Source organism: Drosophila erecta, unplaced genomic scaffold (assembly GCF_003286155.1).
Source record: "Drosophila erecta strain 14021-0224.00,06,07 unplaced genomic scaffold, DereRS2 tig00000000-arrow-pilon, whole genome shotgun sequence".
In the NCBI taxonomy this organism is placed as follows: Eukaryota; Metazoa; Arthropoda; class Insecta; order Diptera; family Drosophilidae; genus Drosophila; species Drosophila erecta.
In genome coordinates this window covers 9052607-9068996 of record NW_020825194.1, presented here as the reverse complement: position 1 = coordinate 9068996, position 16390 = coordinate 9052607, and the positions used below count along the sequence as shown (strand labels likewise).

General features: G+C 44.2%; 1 protein-coding gene across 1 annotated transcript; it reads right to left on the bottom strand.

Moving 5' to 3' along the window:
* Positions 1-2816: 2816 nt before the first annotated feature.
* Positions 2817-3363, bottom strand: LOC6554236 (early lactation protein). The gene is made up of 2 exons (XM_015153869.2): positions 3191-3363; positions 2817-3138 (listed from the first exon to the last, which is right to left on the bottom strand). Exons 1-2 carry the CDS (start codon positions 3321-3323, stop codon positions 2855-2857), a joined length of 417 nt encoding a protein of 138 aa, XP_015009355.1. The 5' UTR covers positions 3324-3363; the 3' UTR covers positions 2817-2854.
* Positions 3364-16390: the final 13027 nt, after the last annotated feature.

Sequence of the window (16390 nt, the reverse complement as noted above, 5' to 3'; positions counted from 1 at the left end):
TAAAATATACATACAAATATTTATATTTTTTTTAAGATTTAAAGGTGCCTAATTATTTACTTAAATATTCACGAGCGCGCTTAAAGTAACTGTATCTTAGTAAAATTTATGTTTCCTACGGTCGTTAAATTTTTGATATATGGTTAGTTTTTGTACTTTATGCCTTCGTGCTGAGGTGCTTATTTCAACCCGATATTATTGAACCCACACTTTAAGTTATAACCTGTTTTAGTAAATGTAGTATTATTGTGCAAACACGCCAGTGAATGTTTTATTTTTAGTGTGTTCTCTTACGATAATAATTACTTTTTTTTTAATTAATAGCAATTCGTAGTTTACATCATTTAAAGAGCAAATAAACTATTTAACTGGCCGACCCAATGCCATTTGAACACTTTCCTCCGCGGAAATGTGACCAGTTCCCACAGTAACTGGCTCATATTTCGCAGTCGCCACAAAGTTCCCAAACCCAGCTGAAAAAATTTCTCACGTAGTCGTTTCCCGGCTATCCAGCAAACAGCAGAGAATAAACACGATTGTAACTACTCGTGTAGTAAACAAAATATGAGTAACTTTTTGTGCCACCCCTTTCTCTGGAGCCCTTCAGCCCAACTCACTGGTTGGTTTTTACTGAGCTTTCACTGGCATTTTGCTGGCATTTTGCCCGCTCTCCGAATATTACGCATGCGCCCTGTTGAGCTTTCTTATCACGCATTTGTTGTGGGCTTAAGCTTTGGCTTGTGTTTGGCTGACCAAAGCTTTGCCCATCAGCTGTTCTGATAAGAGCGCTTAACACCTTGTTGCCGAGCTTGTCGTAAAATGATTGATAATGGGGCGCTGCAGTAGAGTGAACTGCAATTTGTGGTAGAATCTGTATTTGGACAGACATAAAAGCTTCAGTTTTAATTCTCGTCTTAACGAGTACAGCTCTGGCAATTCTCAGTTGAATCTTTTCCTATTATCGGTTTGAATAAGATACCTCATTAACCCCTCAGTTGACCGTTGCTCTGGAGATCGTTGTGCAACGACTGGGACATGAGTTATGGCTATATATATTTATATATGCAGCTAAATGTGGCTCGCCCCGACTGCCAACGTGACTCACTTGGTCAGCCCCGAAAAAACCTGAGCATTTTGTGGGCGGACACATGCGGCGAGTTGTTGTGGCATGCCACATTCGCACACCGGCAAGCAAACCCAGCCGCAAACAAATAAAATAGACAGACGGCCAACACCTACGACTGCTGCAACGACCCACCGCATGAGTTTTCATACTCAATTGCCGCAAATGCCACAAATATGTGTAATTGACTTGAAAATGCGCCAAGCAAATCAATCCGCACACAGTCGCTCCGCCAACTGCCCCTCGTCCGTCCCCCGACCATTTTCGACCTCAAGTGCAGCGCGTGAACTCATTCTCATTCGCTGGCCAGCAGAGTGCGCCACGCTCCAAACAATGACACTGAGAAAAATTACCTTTGCATACAAATTTTTTCAATTTTGTTCAACATAGAAATGTTAAAATTATGGGTTCAAAATTGAAGCTAGTTACAAACAAAGTCAAATTGTTTTGAGCGCAGAAAAGTAATGTTTCGTTAGCAAAATGAAACTATGCACTTCATTCTGCCCAACAAATTTCTTTCTTGTTATTTTAGTGCACTTTTAGATGGGTTTAAATGCACTTTCTTTCAGTGTGCAGCAGCTTAGGTCAGCTTGGCTTGCTTGCTGTGTGATTGATGAATGTTGCATATTTCGGACGCCGTTGGCTGCCACCATTGTGTGGCATTAATGAGACACCGGCCATTTGTTTTGCCATTTTTTAGCCATTGCCGTCTGACAATCAAACCGAACTTCGGTTGCCTTACAAATTGTGAACCTAACTTGAACTGCTCTGCCCCCAGCCCCCCTCATGTTGCATATATGTATATTAGTACCCCTCGTTGGCAGTGATCATTTCAATTGTGGATATCGTCAAGTTTTATGAATATTGTAACACATCGACTTCGCAGCAATTAGAGGCGCATTATGTGGGCTTTGAATGAGTTCGGATCTTGGGATTTAGTGTCTGCGATAGAAGAGCCGAGTAGTGCCAGGCTTTAGCGGAACTGTTTATTACCATAAATAATTGTCAACGCCAGCCGAGAAACGTCAACTGATATACTGTCATGCCCTGATCTCGGCTTGGCGTTCGTTGGGTTCGGTCTGTGCATTTGGCCCGGTATTCATTTCAGCTAACTGCACACTTGAAAGGCCCCAAGCCGCCAAACCGATCTGCGATGACTACGCCGCACCCTGACGTCACTTTTGGGTGGGTGCAGCAGTGCAACAGTGCAGCAGTGCAGCAGTGCAACAGTGCGGCAGCAACAACTGGTGCAGCATCAACTGCCACAACTTATGACTTACATACATGTTGCATTCGTTGCTGCCCTGCATTGCTCATAATAAAGTCATTAGAATGTACGTTTTTCTAAGGCGTTAATAGTTTAGTTCCGCTGCATTGAGTACGCGACTTGCGGTCCCTCAACTTCCGCATAGAACAAATTGGTTGGGAATTGGGCATTAGCCATGCCATGCACTTAGGCACTTATGTACATACATACATATAGCGCAACGCTAATCGGGAAAATCTTTCTGGGGTGGGGCCAAAAAAAAAAACAAATGTAACAATTTATTAATGCACTTGAAGGCATAAATTGCTTAACTTTGCCATTTAGGTAATTCATGGGACTAATTTCATTAGGATTACTTTAGTGTAATTTCTTGAAATGGCAAAAGCCAGGCTGATTTTAAAGAGCTATGACTATGCAGAGTAAAACTTATTGTTACCACAACATGTTTTTATTTTTTGCCAGAATCATTCATCTGTAGATGATTCCGTATCATCCGTATCATCCGTTTCATTCGATGTTATTTGTTCTGTGACCTCGTCATTTTCATAATAATCGGGCTGTGTAATGTTCTTCTTCACCGGAGCCACATAGCAAACTGTTCGACACTCGTCATAAGTAGCAAAACGATTGGGATTTCCGCCGCAACCGCTATAAAAATAGTCTGTGCATCTATTGGTTACAATGCTATAGCCATATACCACGATATTTTTTTTGCACGTTCCATAACTGGGTATGAACAAACATTTTTCTGCAAAATGAATGATATTTGTATCTGTGTGATTTCAAGATACCTGACTTACCTTGACGAACCCTGTGGCTTCCAAATATTGTTATACGTCGTACTTCAAGATCTCGCATTTTACGCTTTCCATGCACTTTGGTTGTGCAGAAAAATCCCCAAAGCAGCATTAAGTAGATGAGTTTGGTCCACATGGCTTGGAACTTGCATCCTAAATGAAATTGCGATATGAGTATTATTTCAATTACCACCATCAGCGCATCCAATTCGATTTTAATGTCAAATTAAACGGGTCATTCAACATTTTACCAAGCGTAAAATGAGTGTAGTTAAAGAGGAAAGTTCGTTTTTTACAGGTAAAAATATCCAGCTTTCAACAGGGGTCTAATCCCAACTAATTAACCACTTTGGGCCCTCAAAATGCATTGTAACTAATGAATTATTTTCAGTGCACTGGCTGTACATGAGGCGCTTCTTCTGATTGGAAACTAATTTCGTTCTCACAGAACGTCAGCCCAAAATGATGACGCTGAACCGAGTTGAACCAAGCCGAACTGATTGAAGTGCAGCTCAAATTGAAAGATTGAGTGCCCAGCCGGCCGGCCGTCCAGCCTGTTTGTCAGTCCGTCCCGTTGTCCAGTGGTCCATTGCTCCATCTGTCCAACGGTCCATCTATATTGCTGGATGGCAAAGGGGCACCCAGTCGTCAGCCAGTGTCAGTCAGTCAGTTAGTCTGGTGGCAGACAAAATGTTGCTAACGATGCTGCTGACTTTGGGCCAACTCGACTCTTTGGGCTATCTCGTGTCATTGTCGCACGACTCACGACGGTGATAAATAATCATCAGTCAGTCAGCGGTGCAGTCAAGTGCTCCATGGCTCCTGCTTTTCTTCCAGTTCGGGGCTCTCTAATTAAGCCTGGCTGCAATTGCACGTACTTGTAATTGCATAAAAGGGTAACGGGATGTGGTATATGCTACATGGTATATGCTACATGGCATATGGTATATGGCGTATGGTATAAGGCATAAGGAATCCCTCAGCCGAGGCCGTGCCCATCGATTTGCGATTACTATATGTACACTTGCCCACGGGTTATTATCGCCATCGGACCATTGGACCTTGCTGTTTTTGGTTGGCTGCAAAGCGGCACCGACTGATAGCACAACTTGGCAATGACATTTCAATGCATTTATGATGTTTATCTTGCAGCGCGGAGACGTTGGGAGAAGTTAGGAGCAGTGCTAGTAGCCCACAGATACCATGCCAATTGTCAAGTAACTTGGCTAGAAAGGGGGCCTAAATAGTCGGCTGGGGGGAGGGGCTAGAGCGCTCTTTCGCTGCACTGATTTAGATAAATTGCGCACGTTTTCTAAGGCAGGGCCGGGTTTTAGAGTTCGTTGTTGTTATCAAAACAACTTCATCAACGACTCATTGATCTTGCGGTCAGGTTCATTTCGTATATTTTCCGTTGGCCAGCTTAATTGGCCAAAATGGTGATGGCCATTTGATAGAGGCCCCCATAAGCAGTTTTTAATTAGGATCGACTGAGTTTCGAGAGCGAGCCCCTTAACAAAGGATGCCGATCGAGCAGCCAGCAGATGCAAAAAAAAAAAAAGTATATATACTGGTATATAGCCAAAGAAATCCACATCCATGCTCATAACTCACTCAACTGGCTTTGATTTATTTGGGGCATGGCCGAATTAGCATACAATTAGAGCAAATGTGCGGCGGCTTATGCAATTTATGAAATATTTATGCCGGCCCAGGGATATTTCTTTAGGATTATGCAAATTGTTTGCGGCAACAATGTAACTATGATTTCTATGCATTAAAATTATCCATAGGCCAGTCTTTGATGGCCACGAAAATATATAGTTTTCCTTTTGCGCTTTTTGGTTTCCTTATTTTTTCTATTTTCTGCTATTTATCTATTATTATTGTGCTGTTTTATTTTTTTTTTGGGAAAGTTTACTGCTACACAGCGGGCATTTTGGTGACCGTTAAATGGCATTAACCAGACGATGCCGCGGCATTGGCAGTGGCATTGTTGTTGACCGCTTGCCGCTCGGCGGCAGCCGCTTCGCTTGCCGCAAGAAAATGAAGCAGGTGCGCAATTGTCAATTTTCCTGCTTGCTGGCCACCGAAGGATGGGGAGCGAGTGCGAGCGAGACGGCGGCAGCCGCAACAAAGAAAACAATCAATGCGGTGGAAAACCAAATGTATATTCGGCATGCATAACGAATATAACATACCCTGGCATCATCTGTTATAAGCTGAATCCTTGTTATAAAAAGGCAAACCATAAGCTGTACTTCCACCATCTTTCATAATTTTTGTTGTTTTTTATTTGTTAAACAAAAATTCTCATTCTATTTAGCCATTTAATTTCGATAAATTAAGTACTAGCGGCATACATCTGTGCAGCAAATGGAAGCTCATACCAGTTGTGCCCCTTCAACTGTGCAGGGTATTTGACCAACTTGGTTTGTCTCATTTTTTTGCTGTATATTTTCCGCACAGTTTTTCCTTTTATCAGTTGCATATCGGTTGACGCAGACATAGTAAGTAGCTTTTGTTGCTGCATTTTCCTGTTGCTGCTGCTGGTGGCGCAGCAGCCGGCTGTGATTATTATGATTGTCCAGTGAAGCATGGAGGATGGCAACTTGGCTACGTTGTGGAGCTATGCAGCTTTGGAGCTATGGGCTAGCCGGCTTTGGGATATTGCCATGATTTATGGCCTTTTCCTAGAGAGCCAGCCAGCCAGCCAGCGATCTGATGCTTGGCGCTTGTTCTACGATCTGTTGCTGGAAGATATATCTCTATATAGCTCGGTTCACATGTGTCCGAGATATGCTGGCCAATAATAATAATAATAATTTGCTTGATTTATGATTCGGTTTTGTGACACCAATTTGGCATGTGCCCCCCAGTCGAAAGCGATGTCACCTCAGGGGATGCAGATTCATTGGCAACAAAAAAAATGTTGGTCAAGAGCGGCTTTTCCTTTGTCCACAAGCTGCAAGCAACACAGTTGGCTTAAGAGATCTATGAGAAATTGGCCATACTTAAGCTGTCATTGGTGTGATATCCCATCTGCGGCAATCTGGTTAATTATGGACAAATTCTTTCATTATAAACATTGGTAAAAAACGCGCTTAAGTCCGCTGCTTATCGTCAGCTTTCTATGTCAACATTTCACGGGGGATCTCAAAAACGAGCAAAAAGCAAAACGCACATATGTACACACTCGTATGCCATAAAAATATCAAATATAATTGCGTGTGTCGTGCCACTTGAGAAGCTGTCGCGATTCCTAAGCGCTTTTACACAATGCTCGTTATCGCAATGTCACCGATAAATTCCAATTCCCCAGCCTGTAATTTATGTTGACGCAGGCTTATGACGCAAATCGCAAATGCTAACATCTAATGGGAGGGGATTTGGTTGGGGTTTTCTGGAGCTACTCAGCCTGCGGCGGCCAGAGATCGACAAATCTATTTGGTTCCCATTGCCTGGCATTCCCATTGCATTGGCATTAGCATTGGACTCGACTAATTTCCGCTGCATGCTAATTAAAAATGCCTTTGGCAACTCGGTCGCCACATGACTCCGGGCAATTTGCACGGCCGCCGCATCGATGGCGGTGCTCCATCTACAAGGAGAAGCGGAGACAAGTGGCTGCACTGAGCGAAAATATGTTTGCAGAAGGTGCCAACTAATAAGTTATGCTACATATTCTGAAAGACCACAAATACCAGCTTGTGGGTATCCAAATAAGTTGACGGCTTGTGACACTTTGCTTTCGGTATTTATGTTGCAGCCGCGTTGAAAGTGATCTGGTTTTGTTTTTCCGAGTGGGCTGGATTCTAGGAAGGCACATGCTCTGGAGCTGTCCCCAGGCACAGGCCATTTCGTTATGGTTTAAATGAGCAATTTAACAAGCAGACAGCACCGGCTGCCCTGCCACATAATGCGGCAAATGCTCCACGTTGCTGCTGCTGCGGCTGCTCCATGTGGAGTAAGAGATCAAAGATAGAAATCTCGGCAAGAAGCGGCAGACAGTGGCAGGCTGGCTGGGCTGGCGGCTCCATCGGCTAGGGTTATTGCTTGTTGTTGTCGTCGACTTAATAGCGGCGCTTGCCCCTTGTTGCCGCTGCCATTTTGCTGTTGCTGCGATTGCTGCTGCTGCTGCACTTGAAATTGAATCTGAAGGAAAATCGTGCACATTCTGAGGCGACACCGAGATGCGGAAACGGCAGCACAACAAGCACAGAAGCCGTTAGTTAAACTGCTGCCGCTGCTCAAGCTGCCGGCGGAAAAGCGGCCAGCGTCCAATGCTGCGCAGCTGCAATCCCGATTCAGTTGCAGTTGCAGTTGCAGTTGCAATATGCTCCCTTCGCCCAGCACCGCCTGCCTGGCTGTCATAAATGCTGGCCTGTATATTTTTGAGGCATATTAATTATTTCCATTTTTTTGTTCTTTTTTGTTTTCGGTCTTTTGTTGTCGCTGTTGTCGATGCTGTTGCCGCCGTGTTGCTGGTGTTGCTGCTCGTGAGGATGTGCTTGGGCTGGGCCCGCAGCTGCCCGCCAGCGATTTTTGACAGAGATTTTTTTGTTTTTTGGTTTTTCCTGCTTTTCCTGCTGGCCCGAATCGTGGTTTCGGCCATAGAGCAAAAAGCCCGGCCAGCGCACCAGCTCACCAGCAATGAAATTTTTTCGTACATGTTATTGTCCATGTCCCAGGTTCAGATCCGCTGTTGTGGCTATGGCTTTGGCCAAGCCAAAGCAAATCCACCGCCACCCATGGCGGGTTCAATCGGGTTTCGTTACAGTTTTACTATAAGCTCTATATTGCTGATCCGCTGCACCGGAAAAAACGATGTAGGCAATGCCAGTATGGCATTTTTTTTTTTTGCAAATATGCGGGAAACAGGCGGTCCGCGTTGTGACGAACTCCATTTGGAAAAACATAAACGAACGATAATAAAGTATGGACCTTACAATGGACTTTCCTTAAAGTAAAAATATACTGGCTTATTTTCCTAATGAAGCCTATTTCATTCTTTTTTTTTTTTAGTGCAGAGGAGGAGAAGGGTTGGGTACGGTCTGTCTAGTTGTCTTTTAGCGTTTGGCATTTTCAATTTCATGTTTTGTTGCCGCTGCTGTTGCCGTTGCCGTTGCCGTTCGTATTGCTGGTTTTCTTTGAAGCACGATAAGCATTTCTCTTGAATTCGCTTCGTTGAGGGCGTGTGCGACCGACAAAATAAAATCCAACAAAAAACCAAAAAAAAAAAAAAAAATACAAAAAACCACCCAAAAAACAAAAAAGCCAAACGAAAAATCACAGTTACATCAAATTGTTAATTCGTTTCATTTTGCACTGCCTACGAATCGGCGACTCCAGCATCTTGGCTACCGTGGCTCCAAGCCAAAAAAAAGAGGTAGAAACCAAATCCGAGCAACATCAACTGGCGGTGAGGTCAATTGAAATAGTGCAGAAAATCAATTGACAACGTTTTCTGTCGCTGTTGCTGTTGCCCCTTGTTGTTCAAGCTATTTCCCCAACTTGTTGCCACCGAATTCGTTCTGGCCTGGCTTAGAAACAAAAAACCGAAAGCATTTCAATTGTCGCATTAACGATGGTCGATCTATTAGCCAGCATCTGACATGATGATTGGAAGGGAAAAGTACACGAATCACGCCCACATCTTGCTCTATTTATAAACTTAAGTAAATGCACTTGACGACTTTGCATGTCATTTAAATGACGTCGCCTTTAGTATGACATATGATCAATTAATATGATTCGTAACGAATTTATAAGAGCTCACTCAAACTATTTTCAAGGTAACTCGTTTAGTATTGGTAAATCTGATCTTATTCTATGGTTGTAAAGCTACAAATTGTCAGTATTCAGTAAGGATTCCCTTTAAAACCATTAGTAAAATGGATAATCGGCTAGACCAAGAGTAATATCGCTAGAAAACCGACAAAGAAATCTAATCCTTAGATCGGCGAACATTTCGTGTCACCACATCCATCGGAAGTCTAGGAGATCCGATAACCTAGTCAAATTAAATGCAGAAGATACACACATGCAAATTCAATTAATTTCGCCAAAGCCATTAACATTCTGATCGGTTGCAGCTGATAAAATAAACTTTCAGCATCGTCTGGATATTGCCGTGCTCAATCAGTCAGGTTGGGTCTGGGATTTTCTTGTTTTTTTTTTCTCTTTGCTAAAGATTCCGCTTTTCCCATGGCCAAAACCCAGTCTGCCCAGCCCGCCCACTCTTGCCACCGTTTTGGCCATGAAAGCTGCAGCCGTTGAGGTTATTGTTTTATTTTTCCTTTTTTTTTTTCTTTTCTTGCTCTTCTCCTCCTGCCATTGACTAAATTATGAGCGAGTAAATTTTGCCGCTGACTAAATGGGAGCCGGCAGATGTGCCACGAATTTTTCACATAAATAAGGCAATCGTGTGTGCTGTGTGTGTACGCGAAAGAGAGAAATTTGCCAAGGAAAGCGAGGCCATATAGCTGATGGCCAAAAGCCACCAGCAAACGAACGTACCCACCAAGCCAGGCCAACCACCCATCACCCACCCACAGACTGTTTTAATTAAGCCGCCATGCAAATGAGCTGCAACTGGTTTTCTGGCCAGGATGGTAGATGCCACCAGATAGTTGGGGCAGTGGGAGGCAGGTGGCGGCTTTGTAGTTGCCAGTTTGTAGGATGCAGGTTGGGGGCGTCTCTAGATCGGACGCGGCTGTGCGATTAATTGCGCTGAAATTGGCGCGGAATTTCCATGCAAATGCGGGACAAGTGAAAGCCACAGCCGGTGGCTTCTTTATATCCCCCTCTTGTGGATAATAACGATCGGCTGGGATCGCCGCCTCGTCCTCATCCTCATCCCAATCACCATATCCATATCCATCTATCTCTGCGTTGGCAGGGCCCCATTTGGGACCCAGCAGTTCAGTAAACAATCAATGGCACAACGGGAACAGCACAACCACCATCTGCGACACTTTGCCAAACAAGTTTCACAACAAGATGTGGGGAGTGCACTGAAAAAAATAGCTTAAGCTAAATTATGAATATGTGATTACGTATGAAATACATGAAGGCATTATATAACCAGAGAGACTGTCATTTCTCCTGCAGCCACTTTAAACAAAACTCCCAGAAATTTCACTAGCTTGCCATTTGATTATTACTCAATTAATGCAATATGCAATTATTGCCCTCAGTGCTTCATAAGTGACTGGGCTAGTCAACGCTCTTCTGTTGGCTGGCGAACGCGTTAGATTAATTTCCAAAGGCTGTCATTAAAATTCCAGCGCAATGCAATTTATATGCCACACACATGCCAATGCGGCTTAGGCCAAGTCTCGGGCATCAGGCAATTTTTAATAAAAACAGCTTCATATTTATGGTATCAGAATATGGCCGAGAAAAACGGGCTCGGAGACAGGGTGTTTGGCCCAAAGACCACGCGTCGCTCGTTAGCGGTATGCATGGATGCCGATAGAGATGGGGTTGGGGTTGGGGTTCTGGAGGCCTGGGTATCTGTGTATCTGGGTATTGGAAACACTGAGGATCGGCGGGCAGATGGCGACTCCATGGAGACAACATCATCATTGGTGGACCGACCGCCACTCGTGGGCTGTTGAAATTTGCATGACAAACTCAAACTCATCCATCAATACGCAGCCAAACTCCAGTTCGAGTGCGGCATACATATTTGTTTGCCGTTGCAGTTAGCAGCTGCTGCAAACTCGTTAGGTCCCCACAATTACACTTTTAATTACACACACTACGGCCGGCTAATCCCTCAAGCCGATTTTATATAACGCATATGCCCCATTGACAGCGGGAGATGCTTGAGATTGCACCGAGAAAAATACTGAACGATGATAATGATTAAGTGTTATTAATGGAAAATAAATTGGGGATTACTAAAGTAAAACCATTTAAAACTTTAGATGTTATGCACTTTCGTAAGGTTCATGGACTGAAGGAATGTGGTGGGAAAAGGCAAATAGATGTGATGAATTATTACGAATTTTGGGATGCATAATCCTCACAACGTTTATGAACTTAAAATAATATTTAAATTATTTATTATAATAAATATATGATCGTTAATTCCTTTCGTAGATGGGATGAATTATTACGAATTTTGGGATGCAAATAAAATAATACTTAAATTATTTATTGTAATTAATATATAATCAATATATAATTGCGTGATCGTTCATTCTCTTCGATTTGTGCTAACGATAGCCCCGCTTAGCGCAAATTTTCACTTGTCTTTTGCATAATTTAGACCAGCTGAATGCGCGATGGAGCCATGTGTGCATGTGGGGGGCTGTGAATCGGTGGAAAGATGGGGCTGCTGTGGAGCTATAGAGTGAATGCCTGGGGCTTCAACACGGGCGGCGCCGTAAAATCAATTTGCAGCCACGCACTGCGTTATCAGAAAGTGCGAGCGAGAGATGCGGTGGATTGGAACGGGATGGCACCAGAGTGCGTAGCGCCACCTGTCGACGATCGTTAGCGTCATCGTAAATAATTTGAATCCTCCGTTTTTTGTTTTTAACCATTTTGCTCGCCTCTCCAGTATGTGTTTCCCAAATGGAGGGGGGGAAAATTGCTGTAGTGTGCAGTTTCTTAAGGCTATTGCAAAACCTATGCAAATTTATGACTGTCAGCGGATCACGGACGACGGCGTCTATGTTTCCTCGTTGGCCTGGCTCTGGGGGAAGTGATAACGAAATGACCATAATGGACATTAGGGGCTGTTGCCTATAGTCGCCTTTTGTTGTTGGCGGGCACACGATGTATCCGTACTGTATCCCACTGTGCCACGAAATGCATTTTCTGCTTTTCTATTTTGCAGCGAGGCCGAAACAAAATAAGGCAGAAAATAATTGTAAATCGCTAGATTTATGACCGAAAACATGGCCACGAATTATGACGCCGGCCACAGGTGGAAATCGCATGCTGATTTCAACTTGATTTGCTTGCCATATAATTGCAAATTGTATTTGTTTAAACACGTACACATGCTGGACGTTGGCTGGATTTTTCTTATTTTTGTTTTCCACTTGTGAGCCCCGAGAAATCGGCGTCCAACCGAAGCGAATGTTGCATGTTGCATGTTGCATGTTGCAAGTTGCCAGTGTGTCCGCAGATCTTTTGTTGCCCCACGCCCACACAGCCACCAACAATCCAAAATGCTCCGAGACAACTTTGAACGATTGCTTGACGTGTTTTCTTTTGGCCAAGAGCATTCGAGGCGCATCTGCAAGTGCCTGTTGTTAACAACTCATTTCTTTTTTTTTATTAATTTGTGGGCTGTCTGCATTGTAATGAAATAATCAACTAAAGTGTATAATTTTAGTTATTCGGGAATGGCTCCTAAGCGCTGTCCTTGTAAAGTGATTAAGGAAAATAGCCCAGGGTGTTTTATGACTGCAATTCAAATGCAAATAAATTTTCGTTGAAGGAATTCCTTTTCAACTGATTAGTTGCTTATGACATCCACAAGATGGTTAAAATCTAGGTAATTCAAACTTTATCGTATCGTGTGTGTGTAAATTAAACCCTGACCCCTAGCTGTTATTAAGATTGAAAATAATATTGGACTTTCTAGCCATCTGTGGGGAATCTAAATCACATAAGATATCCCATTACGAATTATACGCCCGACTACCACACTTTAGCGCCACATGGCATTGCTCTTGAAAGTGATCATAACTCGAGTTGGCCAAAAAGAGTCTTCAAATTATGATTGGATTCAGCTTCCGCATAACCGAACTGCAGCTGCGACCCCAAATGGTGGAGTCCAGGATCCGCCGATCGAGAATAGCATCCAATTTCGCCCCGGGGCAGTTGCCACGTGCGTGCTCCATTTCTTCTGCTTTCGGCCAAAAGGTGCCAATGTGGCAAATGTTTTGTGCTTAACATTTTTATGGCTGCCATAAGTTGGCCGCAGTGTGGTAAATGCTGCTGCCACCTCGGACACTACTGCCACTACTGCCACTGGCCAGAAGCCACTGACCACAGGCCAAACCTATGGCAATTCGAACCGGATCGTGTCTTGACACTTGAGGTATCGGTTTCATTAGCGAAATGTTTCCGTAAGAGTGCCAAAAGGTCGCAATTGATGCCATTTACAAGGCTATTGCCATGGCCATATAGGCCCACGTACGTGCATATACGGTGGATGGCATGGTGCCATCTCGGTGGAGCTGAATGGGTGGGGCAGGAGTATCGAATCCATTCGGTTATTGGGTTTCCCCCAAAAGCTTTCGACTTATCCTCACCAAGCATCGCCGGCGATTTGTTAACCCTGTGCGACTCAATAAATTTATCAAATTGAAAAATGCGCAATCGAAATCAAATCAAAGCGAACAGCGAACGGGCTCCAAAGGAGTGTGTTGATTTTTATGGAATTGTGGGGGAAACAATTCGGCAAATCGCTTTGCAATCAGCAGCAATGGATTTAGCCCAGCCCAGCCCAGTGCCAGCCCGCTAACCCTGGTGCTAAGCTACACTTGCAGAAAATGCACAGACCAATGACCACAGAAACTGCAAACCTTTTTCGCTTGGGCAGTTGCTGCAGGGAATAGTTTTTCTCAGCAATTCTAGTTACATTTTTCTAGGTGCAGCGGTATCGCATACAAACGACTTGTGACAAAATGACGAAATTTATGTTACTTTTTTGCATCGGCAAAGTGCAAACCGTTGCCGCTTTTCCGCGGGGCGGGCAGGTGGTCAGTCTGTCAGCAACAAATGCAAAGCGCCAAAAACTGCGACACTTTGTATAAATTGTGTTGAAAACAGCAGCAGGAGCAGCAGCTCAGCTCGGAGTCAACTTGGTCGTCTGTCCCAGGCATTTGCGAACTGAACTGAGCTGAACTGAACTGGGATCCAAATGGCGATCGGAGCTGGCCAGTGCCACACCCCTTCGGGCAAATGCAACAAATTATTGTCATCAATTTTTAGATGCAAAGCTTGAGGAGTGACATTTATTGAAGTCTGGCTGGATTGCGGCAGTCGAGAGCAGGAGCCGCTGGCCAGGCTCACTTTGGTGGCTTTGGTCCAGGACGTGATTGCTCCACATTGCAGGCGGCTGGCTGGTAATGTTGATGATGATTATAGGCACGGTTCGGCATGGTTGCCCCAGTCTACACTGCCGAATATTATGACCTCTACGATCGCAATCTTAAAGATAACCATGAAATTGAAATTGTGGAAAGCCATAATTGCTGCAGGAACAAAACAATTTCATTGCGAACTTGTTGATGTCTAAAAAACCTTTTAAAGAATTTCAAAAAGATTTTTGTTAGTACACATATATATGTTTTTAATTAGAGGTTATAACTTTTGCCAGTGCAGCTCGACTTGGTCGGTTCCCGGCCAGTTAGTAGTGACACGTTCACTGCTGATTGCTAGGAAACGATGGCAACAAGTGGCCATCGGCTGGCCATCCACTTAAATGAGTTTTGGCTGGAAGTTTTCTGGGCGCTTTTGTTTCACCTCCACTGGGGGCTTTTTTTTTTCTTTTTCCAGATTTTGGTTTTCAGTTTCTGGCGGAGGAAGGCGATGCCGCTTCATTAGCAGCTCCCAAGCCCCGCAAAAAGTAAAAGCCAAAAAGTTATGACCATATTTGTGCTAAATTATGAGGCCCTTTCATAAATCAGGCACTCGGGCAGCGGCGACCTAGCGAAAAATGCCAAAATTATGGTTGTGGCAATGTTTAGTGTGGCACCATTAGCTTCAGCTGGCGGAAAAACTGGCGCAAATGGTCAGCGCTTGGAAAATTTACATTGTGTTCGTCGGGTACGTGGACAATTGCAAGTGCTCGACTTACTTTAAACTGTGCCATTTATCATACACGTATGCGAAAATATTTTGTCAGTCCGCTTTTGGCCTTTTGCCATTTTCACCATTTCCATTTGGCCATCTTTCGCTTTTCAATGAGTCCCCAGACCCAGGCCTGGTCCAAATCTCTGTACTGCTGCTTATGTCGGGACCCGTACCCCAAAAAGGCTACCGTTTTGCTTGCGACTGTTATTGTTTTTGGTTTGGCCTATGAGGGAGTTGGGGTTGGGGATTTTCGGGGGAGCTGCAGTTACAGTTGGCTCGTGCATGTCTCGTGGCTGGTAACAATAACTGTACAACTGCACAACTGGACAACAAGAGCCCCAAAGAGTCGGATGTACGATCACATGCACTACGGTTCGAGTTGTGAATTTCTGCAGCACAGAAATGCACCGAATATGAGTTACTTTCCTGGGGCAGTGTCTCTGCCTGAGTCCGCATGGAACGGGGCCGTGATCTCTGCCAGAGTGGACTAGGAAGTTTTTTTGGCTGCTTGGGTGCTCAGAAACAATTACCAGGTTGCCGGTGTCAGGAGTGTAAGGACACTCCGGGCGATCTGTGCCCCAGTGGGGCACACAGAGCGGCAGACTCAGCAAATGAGTTATCGCTTTTACGATGCCAACTAATCATAAAAACGTTTCCCTTGGCTGTTTGTCGTATGCAACAGAAGTTGTTAAAATAGAAATGGTTGCAAGAAACTTTTATACACAGAGTAATATTAAAATCACAAGAAAATTCCTTCTCGCAGTAAATACCCAAAATAAAAGGTAGCCTCTAGTGGTTGTGGTTGCATGTTCTGCAAGTGGGTTAAGTGAAGTTTTCGTCCATTGCAAAAGATTGCTATATAAGAATGCGCTTGGGCACTTATGAACTTTGGGACTCTGACTCTGCTCGCTAAATTGACATCGCATACGCAGCCCGGGCCAGCCAATTAAAGACTCTACGTGACCTCCAAGCAAAATAAACAAAAAATACTTAACATAAGCATAAAAAGACAAAAAAATATATAAGAAACCAACCCTGCCATGTTGAGCTTTCCACGCTGCCACTCTTTTTGTGCGAGATACGCGGAATGTGCAGCTAATTGACCAGCCCCAGACGATGATGCACTTCATCAAAAAACTACCAAAAAAGCAGAAGCAGCAACCAGAAATGACAAAAGCCAAAAAAGACCGAGTGAGTGAGACTTACTCAAGTGGCGGGGCATTACGTCAACGTCAACTCCATTTGGCGGACAACAGCAGGGGACAGAGTCTACGACTGGGAATCGGAGTATTGGAGCTGGGCGGTGGAGCAGATGGAGGAGGATCAGCCAGTTGGGGCTGAGTGCGGGTCAAGTGCTGACGCATCAGCCAAATCCAGTGA